This window comes from Trachemys scripta, chromosome 4 (assembly GCF_013100865.1).
Source record: "Trachemys scripta elegans isolate TJP31775 chromosome 4, CAS_Tse_1.0, whole genome shotgun sequence".
Taxonomy (NCBI): domain Eukaryota; kingdom Metazoa; phylum Chordata; order Testudines; family Emydidae; genus Trachemys; species Trachemys scripta.
The window spans coordinates 125129867-125147806 of NC_048301.1; the positions used below are offsets into that span (position 1 = coordinate 125129867).

General features: G+C 54.5%; 1 protein-coding gene across 8 annotated transcripts in view; it reads right to left on the reverse strand.

The window, feature by feature from the left end:
• The window catches only part of ATP2B4 (ATPase plasma membrane Ca2+ transporting 4), a 107145-nt gene that overhangs the window by 41566 nt on the left and 47639 nt on the right, over window positions 1-17940 (reverse strand). For all 8 annotated transcript variants that reach the window (XM_034767302.1, XM_034767300.1, XM_034767301.1 and 5 more), the window contains exons 2-6: window positions 17254-17827; window positions 6596-6793; window positions 3812-4069; window positions 2772-2897; window positions 1910-2035 (exon numbers count right to left, since the gene is read on the reverse strand). In XM_034767302.1, coding sequence (XP_034623193.1) covers window positions 1910-2035; window positions 2772-2897; window positions 3812-4069; window positions 6596-6793; window positions 17254-17449 — 904 coding nt within the window. In that variant the 5' untranslated portion in view covers window positions 17450-17827. The remainder of the gene's footprint in view (window positions 1-1909; window positions 2036-2771; window positions 2898-3811; window positions 4070-6595; window positions 6794-17253; window positions 17828-17940) is intronic.

The window sequence follows — 17940 nt, forward strand, 5'->3', positions numbered from 1 at the left end:
TGGGCTGCTTTGATAAGCCACATACCTTCTGCCACTTACACCCTGGCCTCTACCAGGGAGCAAGGAAACACCAGACACACTTTCAGAAGCTGGAATCCTTAGCTAGTGTACATTGGTGTTGATCCATGGACTCCCATAGACCTAAACTGATTTACACCAGCTGAGGATCTGACTCCCTGTCTGGTTTCTGTTTGGCGGCAAAGCCCAGGGGGCTCGAGTGTCATTGCCTAGCAGATTGCAATGTAAGTACAAGGGCACAATGCACCCACAGGCTTCTCCTTCCAGCTCAACCCTCCAGCCCCATTTTGTGCCAAGCCTCCTCTAGCCATTGGCCAGCAGAGTCACTTGTCCTGAGGCAGGACAAACAATACAAAATAAATAATCAGAAGGTGGGGAGTGGGAGGAGTTTTGGACTGTCTATGTGAGAGCCCTGCCACTCTCCCCATAGACCCGAGCTCCGAAGATGGGGCTCCCCCAAAGCACAGTGATGCTTTGCCTATGGGCCCAAAGCCAAGTCTTGGCCCAATCAGCTTGGCAGGGCTATGAATTGCCTGCATGGAGATATGCTGCCGCGAAGGCCATTATGCCACGACGCTGCATCGCAAGCCCCCCACAAAATGAGCTCCGGGCTCTTTCGAGCACCCTGTAAACCCCAAAGCGAGTGGGGAGTGGCTGGATCATCTCGGAGCCCCAGAAAGGAGGCTCCACGGTTCTGAGCCATCTGTGATCGGTAGGGATCGGGGCGGAGTGGGTGGAATAAGCAGCAAGACATCGGAGTGGTGGCAGGGCGGTGTTTGGATTCTGCCACAGTCGGGGCTGCGTAGGTGAGCGATGCAGCCTGACAAGATGTGCCCGACCCTGTGGGCACACACTGCATCACACACACACACACACACACACACACACACACACACACACACACACACACACACAGGGGCTCCCCCCCAGAGTGCAGTCGGCCTTCAGAACACCAGGGATTCAGACAGCAGCACGGGGATCAGCCTAGCGCTGTAGCTCACACCACTGCAAGGGGCTTATGAGCGACCTGGAGCCAGTGAGTGGACAGAGCAAAGGGCTGAACCCTCTAACCGCAAGGCCCCACAGCATTTTCCTGGGGAAAATGGGTGGCTGGGATGGGAATGAGTTCAAGGTTCGCAATAGCCTAATGCGATGTTGGGAGGGGGGGTCTGAAGGAGCACTTCCCCACCCACCAAAGTCAGAGAGCCAGGAGTGACCCTTTCCCTGCACAAACTCCTACCATCTGAGGATGTCAAGACTGCGGAGCAAAGCAAGTCCTCCTAGCCGTCCTTCCCCACCCCCACACTGCCAGGTCAACCCTTGGGGCTGGGGAGTATGTCTTTGGATGAAAAAGAGAGAGAGAAAACAAATGGAGAGAGAAAGAAAGAAGCTGCTGGTGAAGCCCTCGGGTGCTGGACTGTCTGAAGGACATGGATCATTTCAGCTATCAATCCCCTCCCGCCATGGGGCTGGAGTAATAGTAACCCCATCACCAGCCTCCTTGCCAAAGCCAGCTCTGATAGCAACTCCAGAGCCACGCCCTTTCTGCCTCTGAAGCCCTGCTCCCACAAGCTCCCGAGCTGCGGCTGGATGAAGACAGAGCGGTGGATGATGCGTCACAAAGGAGACACTGGAAGGGGAACCCAGGCAGTGCCCCGAGGTGCCCAAGCATGGAAGGGGCCTTCTCATGCTGCATGCTCCCTGCATTCGCTGCATCATGACCTGATGGTGTCAAAAGTAGGATTCCCCCAGTTTCATCTCTTAAGGCTTGACAGGCCCAGCTCAGTCACTCACACTAAACGGGCCTGCGTGTTCCCCCTCAGCTGTCAGCCATGGACACAGCTCACTGCATCCCAGAAGGAAAGAGCTGGGCTCCCAGAGATCTCCTTACCTTTCTTCACCTTCTTCTCCTCCTCCCCATCTCCCATGCCCAGAAGAGTGAAGATGATTCCAGTTTGCGAGTTGATGCCCACAGCTGTGACTAACATCCGTCCAGAGCCCTCCATCACATGGGTACCTGGCCAGGGGAATGAAGCACCGAGGGGAAGGGAAAACATGAGCCAGGAAGAGACAACGTTAACAGTCAACTTCCTGACTATTTTAACAAGACAAACTATCTGACTCAGGGGGATGGGGTACAGAGCCTGTTGCTTCTGGGTCACCAGTTCAAATCTGGCTCAGGGCAACCGAGACCCAAAGTTATTGCTTGAATGACGGCTGCTCAGAGCCTCGTTTTAAGTTAAGTGGATCTCATTCCAGGTTCCCATGGGACAGGCATCGCCATCACAACGGTCAGTCTAGCTAGATTCTTATACTGGCCCCAACCCACATAGTAGCTGCATGCCTCCACACTACAGAAACCCCTCCAGGACAGGGGTGAAGCACACTGGCAGGGAGCAATGGGCAACAGAAGCTTGTTCTGCTGCTGCCCCTGCTCTGGAAGGGGATTCGCCCTCCAAGGCTGGTCATCCACAAAGACCATTCTTGGTCTGTTCAGTAGCTGAGGGGCCACTCTATGCTGTACCAGGACCACAAATGGGCAGAAGGGATCTAGCCATCTCCTGCTGCCCATGCTCCAGGATTGGCACTCAGAACCTGGTCTAACTTGTGCCGGCATTGGGAGGGTACCAGCACTGGGTCATCTGAACATGAATCCTGCCGAACCCCAAAGCAGCCAGAGGCTGGGCAGCTGGCTGGGGTTTCCAGCCCTAGCGCGAAGGGCTTGGGTCACAGGTCACGTCTGGTGGCCTCACCGGAAAGCAGCATGGGGTCTTTATCCACTGATTTCTTGACGTGGTCCGACTCCCCAGTCAGAGAGCTCTCGTCAATCTTCAGATCATTGCCTTGGATCAGGATCCCATCCGAGGGCAGCAGATCACCTGAGAGAGGAGGGAACACGTTACAGGCCAGTCTGTGCCCGACACAAAGCTCATCCTACCCTTTTCTTGGTCTGCGGCTGGGGAGGCAAGGCCTGAAGAATTCCTGATGCCAGGGAGATTACCCAGAATCCCAAGGCATGGCTAAGCTGTGGCACAACGGGGAGAGGGAAAAACAAACCAAAACCACACGAGGAAGCACCATGCTGCCCGTCCAAATCACTCCTTACAGCATAGCTGTGGAGACAAACTCCCAGTGGTGGGTGATGGACAGCAAAGGGACGCGGGGGGAGAAGATGGCTGACGGGAGAAACATTTTTCTTCAGTGCAATGAAAGCATGACCCTGAGCAAAAGCAATTTGGTGAAAGTCCCCGCTGGGGAAGTGGCTACAGCACGAGGCACTTCACAGAACTCAGCTTAGCACCAACAGCTGCCTCTGCGCGTGAGGAGCCCAGGGTGAAAGTTGGCAGGGAGAGTGGAGCTAGCGACATTATCCTCCACGGACACCAGCCCCTATAAGGTCAGGCCTGAGACATGCTGGGACAAGTGGGGGCAGCCGAGTTTCTACTGTGGGCAGCTCCATGACTGAGCCAACTCAAGGAGGGAAGGGGCAAGGTGCGAGACAGGCACAGCAGGGGGTAGGAGTGCCTGAACTGACCAGGAGGACTTGTGGCACCTTAGAGACTAACAAATTTATTAGAGCATAAGCTTTCGTGGACTACAGCCCACTTCTTATGCATCCGAAGAAGTGGGCTGTAGTCCACGAAAGCTTATGCTCTAATAAATTTGTTAGTCTCTAAGGTGCCACAAGTACTCCTGTTCTTCTTTTTGCGGATACAGACTAACACGGCTGCTACTCTGAAACTGAACTGACCAGGTCAACTCTCTGTGGGCCGGCTCCCCTCCCACCACTCACCGTATTTGATCTGCGCGATGTCCCCCACCACAAGCTCGGCCACAGGGATCTGGATCACCTGCCCCTTGCGGATGACCGTGAACTTCTGCTCCTGCTCGATCCGGTTCTGGAGGCCCCGGAACTGCTTCTCCTTGCTCCAGTCGTTGAAGGCCGTCACCAGCACCACAATGATCACCGAGAAGAGAATGGCTGCCCCCTCGATCCAGCCAGCCTGCGCCTCCCCCTCGTCCTCCGCGCCCGCCGCTGCTTGGCCGCACACTGCCGGGCGGCAGGAAGCACAGAGAAGAGGAAGATTCAGTCACGTAAAGGAGATCTCGGTGCATCTATCAGTGTGTTGCACAGCAAAGGGCCTGAAAGGCCCACATACACACAGATGCCTCCTGTCCCTTTCTCCCACAAGTCACTCCCCTCTGGTCTCCCCCTTCCCCTATGGGCACACTGCCCATCCAGCCATTTCTGAGGCCGGGCTAACAGAGCAGGAGCCTGGGAATCAGGACACCAGGGTTCTTTTCACAGTTCTGGCATGCCCTCTCTAGGTGTGACTTTGGGAATGAGTCACCATCTCTGGGTCTCGCTTTCCTCAATTGTTATCCCAATTTGATACTTCAAAGAGCCACCATCTAAGAAACAAAACAGCAGCCAATAAAAACTAAGTAAGCCCCATCACTGGGCCCTTGCAGAGAACTTTGCAACCCTTAACCAATTAATCCTCACAGATTAAGGCCCTGATTTACAGAGGCTCAGAGAGGTGAAGTGCCTTGCCCAGCCACCTCCAAAACCACAAAGGGGCACCCCATCAGAGCTGGAATTAAGTCACGTGGTCAGACCACACCTCTCAGCCCACCTGACAGGGACATTGCGAAGTCTTGATTATGCCTTTGGAAAAGACTCAGATCCCTAGATGACATGTGCTAGATTATACACTCTGACATGAGATCAGCCTGTGGGAAACGTGTCTCTCTCTCATGGCAGCTACGATTGACCCCGTATAGCCTGCTTCATGGTAGGTATCCCAGGGGCTGAGCACACAGCAGGATGACCACCAGTGCACAAACACAAAACGTAAATGATCATGCGCTGGGATGAGGAGGTTCAGGGGATGGGGGTGCTTTTATTTTAGCTATGGTTTATGCATGTGCACAGGGATCTGGTATGGTTAGGCTATACAGACCATCACTCAGGTATTTCTAAGCCTACTAATAAACACATAGGTGAGTGCTTGGTATCTTGGTTGCAGATAAGAGCTTACACACACACACACGTATGGATACATGACAGGTCCTGAGAACCTTCCTCCCTTGTTCTAGGCATACAGCGCTGCACAGCCAGGATCACAGGTTGGGGATGGAGTGACTCCCACTGAGCTGGATGGGAGTCAGATGGGGCCATAGAAAAGGCAGGACTTTGACCAGCCGGGACCCTGCATGCTGCCGTCACACCAGTGAAGGCCTGCCTCCATTTATCTAGCTACCCGCACACCAGGGGTGCAGACCAAGCCCCGATCAGCATGTCACTCAAACCGCCCCTCTGCCCTTCATCCCCTTTCTTCAGCCTGTTGCCCCTGGTCAGGGAGCTGTTTTTCTCTTGGGGTCTCCAATTGGGATTATTTTGCTATCTCAGGCCAAGAGCAGAATTTCTCCCCCCTGCCTGTCTCAGCCCATCCGCCAAGCCTGCCTGGCTTCCTTGTGTTTAGAGTTGTGATTCATTTCGATGCATAAGCTGATGAGGAGATGCACAGGGTACGAGACATGCTGCAGTTTCCTCTCCTCTACTGAATGGTTCCAAAGGATGAAAACTCAGCTCCATTTTCTAGCTTGGAGGGGAAAGTACTGGCTTCCAACCCCCCCACACCACAGCCTAGGGTCTCACGTCCAGCCCACAGCACCCCTTAGTGCCAGGATCGTGCCACTGACTTCTCCTTGCAGGGACTAGAGACACTCGGAAGGTGGCTCTCATATCTTTCTGTATAGCGCCTTTTAAGCCCGAACAATCCCAAAGCCCTCTCCACTACACTATTAACAGGAATCCTGACTCCCCCATCCTTCAGATGCAGCTGCTTCTGAGGTGGCGCCTCGAAGGTGTTTAACAGGGCCCTGTTCTAAATGGTGTTGCAGTAAGTGAATCCTGTATCTCCCGGAAACTGCCAGGGGCAGAGAATTAACAGAGATGGAATGTGGTCAGGACATAGGAACTAACCCTTTTTGTCTATGGGCCTGACCCAAAGCCCATTCGAGGTTAATGGGACTCTTTCCATTAGCTTCAATGGGCTTGGATCAGCTCATGGATGTTAGCATTTTCTGTCACAACCAGCACTGTAGCACCTAGCTGTACCGTGGGAAGGGTGTGCTGGTGAGGAAACAGGCAGGAAAACACAGTGATGTCAGCTGTATGTTAGGGAACTCAGCTAGGGAAAATCTGCTTACTGGTCAATCAGGTAGCATGTGTGCCGGGGCAGGGGGAAATCAGGCCCCAGATCCCCAACTGGTGCAAAGCCTCAGAGTTCCATTAAAGGCATTGGGCCAAATCAGTGCAAACCAGCCAGTGCAAATCCAGATAGCGCCACTGAAGCTGGTGGAACTCCAGGGTCACACCAGCGGAGGATTGATCCTAAAGAGGAAGCCTAAAGCAGCGACCAGAGACCCTTTTCCAGAACGCAGATGATACAGCCCAGGAGATATGATGGTGCAGCTCCTGGCAAGACCAACCCCTTCCGTACCAGTTCTGAGCGAATGTTCCAGGAGACACTGCCCTCCCCCCTCTCCTCCCAAGCCGTGGGGCACTCACATTCGTTGTCGCCGCCCGGGGGGTGATAGAACGACAAGCCCAGGGAGATTATGGCTGCGATTTCCAAGATGATCAGCGTGACGTCCTGAAGCGCCTCCCAGACTAACTGCAGGAAGGTCTTGGCCTTTTTGGGTGGGATGAAGTTCTGGCCAAAGACCTGCCTCCGCTTCTCCAGATCTGCTGGGTTCCCAGATAAGCCTGGAGGGGAAGGCAAGAAGGAGAGGTGAGGAGAGGAAAGTCACCCTGCCACCCCCCATCCCTGCAGCTGACACATCATCCTCAGATATCCCTGGGTACCTTCGTTCTCCAGCACTCCCTTCAGTGTTATTTAGATTACAGCAGAGCCAAAATCAGGGCCCCATTGTGTCAGGTGCTGTACAGACAGACCCTGTCCCAGAGAGCTCACAACCTACACAGATAAAACAGACAGACGGTGGGAGGGGAAACTGAGGCACTGAGCAAGTGTCTTGTCCGAAGTCACTCAGGTCTCCTAATACCCATCCACTAGACCGCACTACTACTTATTCTTGGTTACTCCCATGCATGTGCTTTTCTGGCTGGGCCTCTACAACAGACAACAGCAGAGGGCGCTCAGGCCCTGGAGAGATCAGGCTCCAGCCCAGAAGTTGGCAAGCTTCCTCCACCCATACCAAACAGCACTGATTTGCATTGAGGTTACAAGTGCCAGAGCTGCCCTCGGAGACAAGTGAGCCCAACTGGGTGATTTCCCTTGAATGATGCAGCAAGACTGAAACCTGGGAGCCCCCGCTACACTCTCCATTATCCCCGACACTGGGCCAGGGACCCGTCAGTGGGTGGAGTGGGTCATGAGAACAATGGGTAGCTTTACTCTGGTTCCCAGTTGGGGTTCCCCCACCAACCCAGATCAGCCTGCTAGGGAAGGTGTGTGACTGGTCAGCAAAGGGACGGGAGAGAATGAGGCAAACTGAACAAGTCGCAGGTTTGACACCACGTGAGCTGGGCTGTCCCTACAAGTATGTCTACACTGTGGAGAAACACCCACAGTGCTGAGTGTCAGAGCTCGGGGCAATTGACAGGGTCGCGGGGACTGGGCTGCAGGGCTAGAGACTTCAGTGTAGACATTCAGGATCGGGCTGGAGCCTGGGCTCTGTAACCCAGCAAGGGGGAGAGTTTCAGAGCCTGGGCTCCAGCCTGAGCCCCAATGTCTACATGGCTACCACCAGATTTGGACTCAGACGCAGTGGTACGGGTGGGTCTTTCAAGTGTAGACGTTCAGCTGCAACCAGGTACCATACAAAGAGGGGCGAAAGCCAGAGGGAACAAGGGACACACTAACTCGGATCAACAAACCAAAGGTAGCGATTCTCGCCACCTTTCCAACACAGCTGCCACCTAGCAAACCTCTCATGTGCCAATGAATGCCAGCTGGTGCTCACTGGCTTGTTTACACGTTGCATCAAATTAGCTGTGAATCTGGCATTTATAACGGGTGTGGAATCAGAGCTGCCTGCTTCAGTATCTCCCTCCCGCTCACAGGAGAGGCAGCGGCTGCCAGAGCTCTCTGCAGCCCCAGGCCTTCAGGAGAAATCAGTCTTCTGCCTAGCATGTGGGCAGCAGATACCACCCACAAAGCCTCAGACAACCAGATCTGCGCTGCATCCAGCTCCCAGGCAAGGTGGCAGAGAATCCAAGGCATCACTCCTGATTTCCCCAGCCTCGTACAATCAACTACACCCAGTTCTTCCAGGACGTCCTAGGGTTTTTCCAACTCTGGGAAGCTGGCAGAAGCAGATTAGGGGTTTGTGGGGCCCTGGGCCAGATCAAGTGGGGGGCCCTCCCCATCCCTTCCACCTGCAATCCCCCTCCTCCAGGACTCCAGAAAAGGCCTGTGACATGGGAGGGAAATCAAGGGAAGGAGAGTCAGTGCAGAGAGCTGCATAGATAGGGACAGTAATGGGTGCTTCCATTCATGCCAGGGCTGGATCTGTAAATTCAGCCCCATTGGCAGGGAGACATTGCTGGGCTGATGCTGTAGGGAAGACGTGGGCTTGGGGAGAGACTTCCAGAGCCCAGCTGCTGCTTCCACCAGTCTTATACTGGCGCAAGTCCATCACAACGAAACCTCTCCCTCTCGCCCCCTTTGCCACGTGTATTTTTTTGGCCATAAGGGGGGGGTGGGAGAGAGAAGGATTAACGAGAGACAGTCAGATTCCTGGGGCTGCCCCCAACACCCATGGTCAAGGCCCAGCTGGCACCACTGCTTATAGATCAAGGTGCTCACGCGGCCCGTCACTGGAGCACATGGTCCCCTCCGCTCCAGCCATTAATGGGTGTGCCCTCAGCTGGGCAGTGAGGCAAGTCGCATCCCTCTCTGGGCCCCAGTTCCATATCTGGGCGTTAACCCCTCCCCCCCTTTTACAGATGTGGAACTGAGGCCCAGAGAGGGGATGTGACTTGCCCAAGGTCGCACAGAAAAGTCTGGGGCATAATTAGGAGTTGAGCCCAGTCCTCAAGCCCCAGTCCAGTGCCTTCACCACAAAGCCATCTCTGCCCTGTTGCAACACACAAGAATGGTCTCCTGGGGGCTGGGTAACCAGCATTACGTTGGGGTGGACTTAAATGAAATCTATCAATAACCCCCTGCCTTCTCACTAGCTCCACCTTAAAAAACTCAGAGCCCTGCATTTTCCACCTTAAGGGTGCCCCAGCCAGGTTCCTGCCAACTCCCGAGATGCACCAGGCAGGGGAGGTCAGACTCGGAGCTGTGCTCTGAACTGTAGCCACTTGGACTGTCTCTCCCGTCCACATGTGGGCTAGGGCTGGGGCAGCCTGGAAACCCTGCCAGACCCTCTAGCTGGAGACTGACTTCCCTGTCACTTGAGGGGGTTTTCCCCTCCTTGAGCCCCAGGTGCTTCCACTGGGGACAGGAGGAGAACAAAATCCTCCCTTCTACCCAGCTGCAGCCACCTGCAGATCAGGGGGGCCAGGGAAGGAGCAGCCCTGGCAGAGGCAGGAGGTGTGGAGAGCGGAGGGTAGACAAGGCCCCCCTCCCATCACAGGCTGGCTGGCACCACGCAGTCCGAAGGGAGACGGAGGCGCATGGCGGCAGGATCCAGGGAGAGGAAAGCCGGTCAGTGAAGTCAGCCCGGGTGTCCCTACAAGCCTGCCTGGGAACGAGCCCCACCCAGTCTCTGGACCGGACGGAAAATAATGGGGTGGTTTGACTCATGCGGTGTCATGGCCCAGGGACTGGGAGGGGAGGATGAGCGCACGCTTCCCAGCACGTGGGGGAAGGGAGGAATGCCAGGCACATGGAGTCAGAGAACAAGGACAGCTGCAGCCCCACTGGCACACCCAGCTCTGTGCCATAGAGAGGGGGCTGAGCCTCACAGCCCCACTTGTACGCTGGCTCAGTACCAGAGTGACAGAATGCACCCCACAACTCAGCCCTGCACCTGTCCCCCCAGAGCCTCACAGGCTGGGCTCCCATACCCTATATTCTGCTCTGCCACCCCACAACTTGGCCCTGCACCTGCCCCACCTGGGCCTGCTGCCTGCCATCCCCACTCCTCAAACACACAGACTCTCTGCCACAGGGGGAGAGAGAGAGCGCGAGCGCCTTACAGCCCAGGGCTGCTGCCCCCTCCCCAGACCCAGCTGCATGCCAGAAGCAGAGAGCCCCCCCATGTCCCAGAGTCCCCACTCCGCAAGTTCCCATAACTGTTCCCCTCAACTGCTAGCACAAACATGGACCATGGGTCAGGTTTGTCTCCCCACTTATGCCCATGCCAGCGGATCTGCTCTCCCTCTCTCAAGCAGCCCCGCTTTGGGCCACAGCAGGTGACCGCCACAGGCTGTGCCAGCCCAGAATCCAGTCAGTGCAGTCTCCCCCCCCCCCCCCCCCCCTTCACCTTAACTGCTTAGCCCCTGGCCTGGCAGGGAACTTGCTGCTCACACATACACGCCAGCCGCCAGCTCCTCACAAGCCACCCCCGCCCTCTTGCTCTGCCCTGTTCCTTCTCCCCCACAGTCACCCTCTAATCTCATTCCACTAGTCCTCCTCCTGCCAGCAGGCACTGTCACACCCTTTCCCCTTCCAAAGGGGACCAATTCACCACAGTCCTGGGGGAAAGTAGAGCCTCCGAGTGACTGGAGTTGGGGGCCCACAGGAAAGTGGGAGCATCCGTGCCTTGATGAGCCAGTGACAGGGTCACCTGCTGTCCTGAAATTAGCCAAACCATCCGAGATCTCCACGGCCCCCTCTGACATTCCAGGGGTGCAGCACTCTGCAAGCTCCCAAGTTTATTATGGTGCCATTGCTGGAATTGTGCAAGACTCTGGGATGTGGAGGAGGAAGGCTAGTCTTGGGATTAAGGCACTGGCCAGGGGTTTAGAATATCAGAGCTCAACTCCCTGCTCTATTGCAGATGCCACATGCGACCTCGGGAACGTCTGTTAGGGTTCGATTTTTCAAAAGCCCCTAAAAAGGGTTAGGCATCCAACGGCCGTTTATTTTCCATCTCTTACCCTGTACACACAGCACCAAGCACAATGAGGCCCTGATCTCAGCAGGGATCTCTAGACACAAGAACAATTATAGATTAAAAAAGTGATCGACTCTTGTAGGCCATCGCAATCCCCAGGACGTTTGCAGGTTAAAGTAGGAAGTAAAGGAAAGAAAGGGGGGGGGGGGTGAGGAGTTACAAAGAGGGAGAGAAGAGGTTCAAAAATAACCCACCTGCCACTTCGGGCATCAAGTTAACTGTGGCCATCGTCTCATTGTCAGGGAGGAAGGCAAGGACTAGGGGCAGCCAATCATGGCTAGGTGTTGGGTGTGACAGGGGAATGGGTTAGAGGCCTGAGGAGCCAGTGGACTCTAGCCGCCATAGATCTGCCGGCCAGCGGTGTGAAGACGTGTGACCCCCGACTGGCAAAGCTGTGCTGGCAGAAGCCCTTAGTGTAGGTGCAGCTATATTGGCAAAGTGGCTCTTTCACCGGGGTATCTTGTTTTGTTCACAGGGGTGGTTGCTACACCGAAACAAGGCACAGCTACGCTGGGATAGCTGCGTGCACGCTAGGAGTGCTTTGCCGGTATAGCATACCAGTGTACCTATACCGTAGAGGGCTCTCGTGTAGACATGGCCTCTGGCAGGAGTAAAAGGGCACTGAGACTACTGCGCAGGGGGACCCAAACAGCAATCTCTCTCCCCCCGAATGCAGCATCCCCTTTCCACTCTTCTCCTGACTGGATGTGGCTCTCCTTCTCCAGGTTCGTTCACACACACAGAAAAACAGGTCAGGTGCCCGGCCCTGGCTCTTTACCCCTCCCTGTGCTCTTGCCGCTGCAGTCCTTGGGCACTGGAAAGGTCTCTCTCATGGCTTGCCTCTGCTATTCCCCATGCCCCACTGGGTTCTTTTATTTTGTATTGCCAGCGGGAAGATTTGCCTCCTCTACGGACGCTGGGGCGAGGTGACTGGCTGGCTAAGCCAGCCTTGGGTCCAGGGATCCCTGATTACGGGCTGGATTCTGCATGCTAGCTCTGCAGGCCGGAGGAAGGAGAGAGCGGGCCAGGGGAGAAAAGGGGACTCTGGTGCGCTTATTGCCAACGAGTGAGCCAAGGCTGGATTTGCTGACACTCTCATCCCCCAGGGTAGATAGGAAAGCGAGAGAGAGACTCCCGTCAAACTGACTCACAGAACAAGCCTTTGCTTAGAGCAACAGCTGCCACGTACAGCTCCCTTTCCCACCCCACCTCCCTCTCCACCACAAACCAGCCTTGCTCCAAACTCAGAGCAGAGGGTTAATGCCACAGCAGTTGGCCAGCTGAGGAACAGAGGGACAGTAGTCTACATGCCTATGAGATAACACCCAAAGGGGTAGAGGACTGAAGCAGCTAGGAGCTCAGAAGGAATCCACTCATTGCCGCAGGGGGACATTCTTCATCGCCTGGCAGCGGGGACCTCCTTACCCTCCCCTCCTGGCACCAATGCGCCATCTCCTCCACATCCCCTGACAGTCACCGGGTAGTTGACTCAGGTCCCACCACGAGCAAGAGCTGGCCAGAGCCCTGCTTGGCTTAAACACAGAGGGGCCAGTTTGCAGAGATGACTTAGCAGGAGGCGGCCCCCGCATGGCACAGACACAGCCAAACTACGCTCCACAGCGCAGAACAAAATGATTCCCCTGCCAGTGTCCCTTGTGACAGAGAAGAGAGCTGTTATGACTGTACAGGGGGATCTTTCATGGAGGCTGCTGGGTAGACAGCCCCTCTGGTTCTCTAGCTCCCAACCACACAGTCCATCAGGGCCTTTTTAAATATCCACCTGGCCCAAGAAGTCATGGAATGCTTTGGGATACACAAACCTAGCAGTGAGCTCTTGAGCAGGGGTCATTCTGAGCCATGAAACTCAAGCTTCAAAATGCAACGATTCTAATAGAGAGCAGCGTAGGCTGTGTGTGAAGAACCCTCAATGCTCAGCTGTCCTCCTGAGATGGGGTTCATAGAGTGGGGACAGGAGCTGGACTCTAGTGCCGAATAAAGCACCCTAATATTGACCCGGGCAATCTGGACACCCTAGGAGAGTCTCACTGGTGAACACCCTCTTGCTGAACCCCACGATTCAACATTTAGGGAGACTGGACTTGGCTGTAGATGCCTCGAGATGTGAATATGGCCTTTGCCGCTAACAATTTGTGGACAAGATTTAGCACACACAGACGTCGTCCCTGCCCAAAAGCACCTTCTGTTGCAATGCAGGGAAGACCAGGAGACGTAGTGCAGGGAGTGAGACACCCTGGACGTGTACATTCCTGGGCAGCCAAGCCGGAATATCAGCAGTACTAGAAGTTGCCCGCAGAGGGCTCCTATATTTTATACGTCAAGGCAGAAGGTCCCAGGGGACAAATTGTATCGGCAAAATAGATTCTGTAGCTTCCTCTCAACTTAAGAGGATGTTTCCGTGTTAAGCCTAGGGCTTCCATACAGCTCTATCACTGCACGTCCATCCTGACCTGTGGCTCTCTGGGCTACCTGGTCCTGAGACCCCAACCCCACTCTTGCTGCTGCAGTTCAGTCCTGATCTGCTGCTCCCCCTGCTATTCCAGGCCAGATTCTCTCTGGACTGGAAGGATCCAAGAACAGCCTCTCAGTCATTACGCTCTTCTGATCCCAGCAAAAATCAGAAGCACAGGGACTGCCGCAAGAAATGAAAAACAATGGGCGGAATAAAGATTCAGAGAAGATTTGGCCCAGAAGTGGCCAGCATGTCTAACTGTGGTCGAACCTGGCCTCATCCCTGCGTCTTGCGGATACCAGAGATGGGCCCAAGCTGTGGGGGACAGAAGGTCCAAGGGTGGGCTGTTTGGAACCAAAGCTTTGGCCCAGCCCAGGACAAAAACGGGCCAGCTGCAGAGCATGGAACTGAACTTGACCAACATGCAACGGGTCTTGGCTCCTGGGAAGCAAGTTCAAGCTTCCCTCCAAGCTCTTATCTGGAGCTTGCACAGGCATGGGGAACAGGACTCCACAGAGCTGGGCTGAACGTGTACGGTCAGAGGAACCCATCTGACACAACCACCAATGGCCAGGACAAATGAGTCACAGACCACCCATGACTTCCCCTCAGTTTGTGCAGTATCTAGCAGGATGGGGCCCATTGCCGACTGGGGCCTCTGGGCGTCACTGCCATATAAACACCACCACCTCTTTGCATTCAGCAGGCGAACCATGGGGTTGCTTTATGGACTACTTAATAAAAGGGGCTGCCTAATGGAGGTGGGTCCTGAACACTGGTTAGCCTGTATCTACTTAAAACTGCTAGATCTAGGCAGTAGCCCCAGTAACTGTGTGTGTGTGTGGGGGGGGGGGGGGGGTAATGACACTCCATAGGCTGAGTTTAAAAAAAAAAACCAAAACACTCTGTGCTCCCCCATTATTAATGGTTTATACTGCAGTAGCACCTAAGACTCCAGTCACGAACTAGACCCCATGGTGCTAGGTGCTGTACAAACCCAGAAGAGAGCTCTTTGGGGCAGAGACTTACACTTTAATAGACAGATGGATACTGATCCCCAGCCATGCTGGAGGTCCCATCAGGAATCCATCTCAACCTACATTCAGGAGCCAACATGACACCCCGGGCTGGATTGTCACAGGTGTGAGCACCTGCAGCTCCCATCAACTTCAACTGGCACTGTGGGTGCTCAGCACCTCCTGAATCAGCATCTCAGGCTGGGCTCTCAAGTACTGCGGTTCCCCCAAATCAGCAGCAACACTTGAAAACGCTGGCTTCACTAAGCTGCCAGTGAGGGGAGTCCATTCCCTTCCCCCAGGGCTGTACTTCTCTGTGCAGAGAGCATTGCCATCTACTAAATCTATCATGCTGGGCTATTTACCCTGGGCCCGCAGGCTCTCTGACCCGCTGGTTGTTTCCCTAGCCAGTCACTGTGGTGACATTATCTGGATGAATCAAGCTGTGCACAGGCTCTCTCATGGAATGCACACATGAGGTTTACTGGGATGCAGAGGAAAATGACATCATTAGTCTACCATGCTGCTGGCTATGCTGTCTTCCCCAGCCCTGAGGACATGCCTCTTGCATCAGGGCCATCGATCACCTCAAAATCTTCTGTCACAGGCAACAATGATGAACAAAATTTCTCAACCTGTCAAGATCCAAAAGTGAGACAAGAGAAAAAGAGGCCACGTGGGAGGATCACAGGAAAAAGCAGGGAACTCGGTGGGATGCAGCACTCCAGCCTTCACTGTAACCTCGGCACTGGGCGATGGATGGAAATAAACCCAAGTGAGAGCAACACTGGGGCTGCGTGGGATGGAGGGACATGCAGGTCTGGAAACAAGGGAGAGTCAACAGGCAAAGAGACAGGGGGAATTAGGACATCTGCCTTTCAGCTCTCTTCCCTGCAAACAGAAATAAGAGCACAGCGCAGCATCTGAGGTGTAAACCCCCACCCCACCATGCATGTGCAAACACAGCTTGGCATAGGAAACATTCCTTTGTGATCTGAATTTGGCATTTCCAAACAGGATGTCCCCATCCCTCCTCCCCCCATTACATCTTGTGTTGTCTTCCCTTCTCCCCACCACACCTTCCCGTTCCCAGGCACAGCTGTGAAATATGCTAATCCAGCACTTACACCACAACATGAAGGAGCTAAGAATAACAAGTTCTCAAAGCGAAGAAAAAACTCCCGAGTTTGGAGTCTTGCCCTTGCTAATGCAGCTGCCATCTGCGCCGATCCCCTCTGCGTACCGTAGGCAATGGCCAAGCCTATTCAGCCAGCCCAGTCCCTACCGCTTTAGCATTAGCTCCTCTCCTAGGAATCCTTGTCCAACACACTTCATTGGTGTTAAAAAGGCACTTTCCTTGTCTTTTCCGCCCTTTTCTCTGCTAGGGCCACCAGCTACCCAGCATGCATTGAAGTGATCCTACCGCCTGCAAGCCTAAATTGCAGGGTCCTCAAAAGCGTTTGGGGCTAGGGAAATAAAAATAAATTATGGAGTGCAACGCTCCAGTAAACACAAGCCTGGCCTGTGAGGCCGACTAGAATCATCATCAGCCCCCCCAGCATTACTTTCTAACACTGCAAGGACCAACCACATTTCTATTGGAAAGTGTTCTGGGGGGGAGGCGGGAGCCTCAGGCAGCAACTTGGTCAGCACGGCTCCCCACTCAAGGGTTACTTGGTTTTACATGTAGACCGTATGAGGCCCTTTTAAGAGCCTGGAGAATTGGCGAGTGGGTGTGTCCAAATTAGAAGCATCCCCTGGAAGTGTCTGCCTCTGGGGAACAGTTGGTTACATACACAGCTGTTCAGGACACTAGTGTGTGAGCTTTGCAAGGACATGTGACAAGTTCAGCTAGAGTCACAGCTGTCTGGCTGGTAGCTGGACTTGGCTGCTGAGTTCCTAACCTACCTTTTAAACTCTCCTTCACCACGATCCCAAGCTGCCCCAGCGTTATCCCGCTGCTAGCGCCATCCATTATTGAACGGCAGAAACGGTGGCGCAAAGCTCACGGGCACCAGGCCAGCTGCGGAAAGGAATCCCACAGCTTTTAACGCTTCCTGAACTACTCAACCCTTCGTCCAGTCCCTCAGGTTTGGCGTCTGCATCCCACTTTGGGGACCTGGCAAAAAGAAGGGGGCAGGAAGCTGCAGGGAGAATGTGACTGGATAGTCTTGTGATTAAGGCTGGAACTCTTGAGATCTAGGCTCTACTCCCAAGTCAGTCATTTAATCTCTGTGCCTCAGTCCCCTCCAGCTGCAAAATGGGGATACTACTACTTCTTTGGGCTGCAGTGTCTAGTTAGACTGTAAACTCTTTGGGGCAGGGACTGTCTCTCACTTGGTGTACGGCCAGCACCCAACACAATGGGGCCCCAATCTCGGATTGGACCACTTAGGTACTTACCATAATCTGATGGATGCTCACAACTACTGAGCCATGCAACTACATGGGGAGCATAGGCCTGTGGCCTCCAATTTGCAGGCTTAGGCCTAACAAGACTGCAAATTCTAACCCATCACTGACCAATAACAGGCAAGATCAGGAACAGTTCCCCTCTGATCCTCCAGAGCACACGGGAGCTTGGGAGAAACCGCTCCCGTTTCAGTCCCTCTCTGCTAACCTGCCTGGGCCAGCTTAGCCCCTTACCTTCTACCGGCGACGTCTTCAGCCTCTTGCAGATGTTCTGCACACCCCCATATGTGTCATTTATCCTTGCGACAGCCTCGCCGCTCCGAAGCTCCATGAGGGTCCGCAGATCGACCAGAGAGCAGCCGAAATCCCCTTCATGGCTGCCCTCGGTGACCGAATTCCCAGGATGGTGGTCAGCAGCGTTGTTTGTCATGTTGCCAAATCAGCGCGAGTTGCAACAGACACGAGCGGAAAAACGCTGGCTCCTATTTGTTCACCTCCCTCCCCTGAATGTCCCGCAGGAGACACAGACGGTCCTTGGCAGCTCCCAGCAGCCGCCTTAGCTCCACGGCCCCGGAGAGGACTGGATGGTGGAGCCTTAACAGAGAGGAGAATCCTAGCGGAGGTGCCAGAAGTGGGTGCTTCCTTCTACAGCTTCCCAGGTGAAGCTGGCGTGACTAGCTGAGCCCAACTTCTCCAGATAAAGGTGTAAACAGGATGTGCATGTTACCGTGGAAGCGACCTTAGCAACAACCAGTGTGTATCTCTTGGAGAAGGAGGAGGGTTCCCTGGATACCAGCGGCAACAGGAGCTGCAAGACAGATTTAAAACAAAAATACCATCATTAGCAAGAGAGCTGAGACGCATGTGCCATGGAATGGGGGACCGAGAGCCACGGTGCTAGGGACGCACCTATGCAAGAAA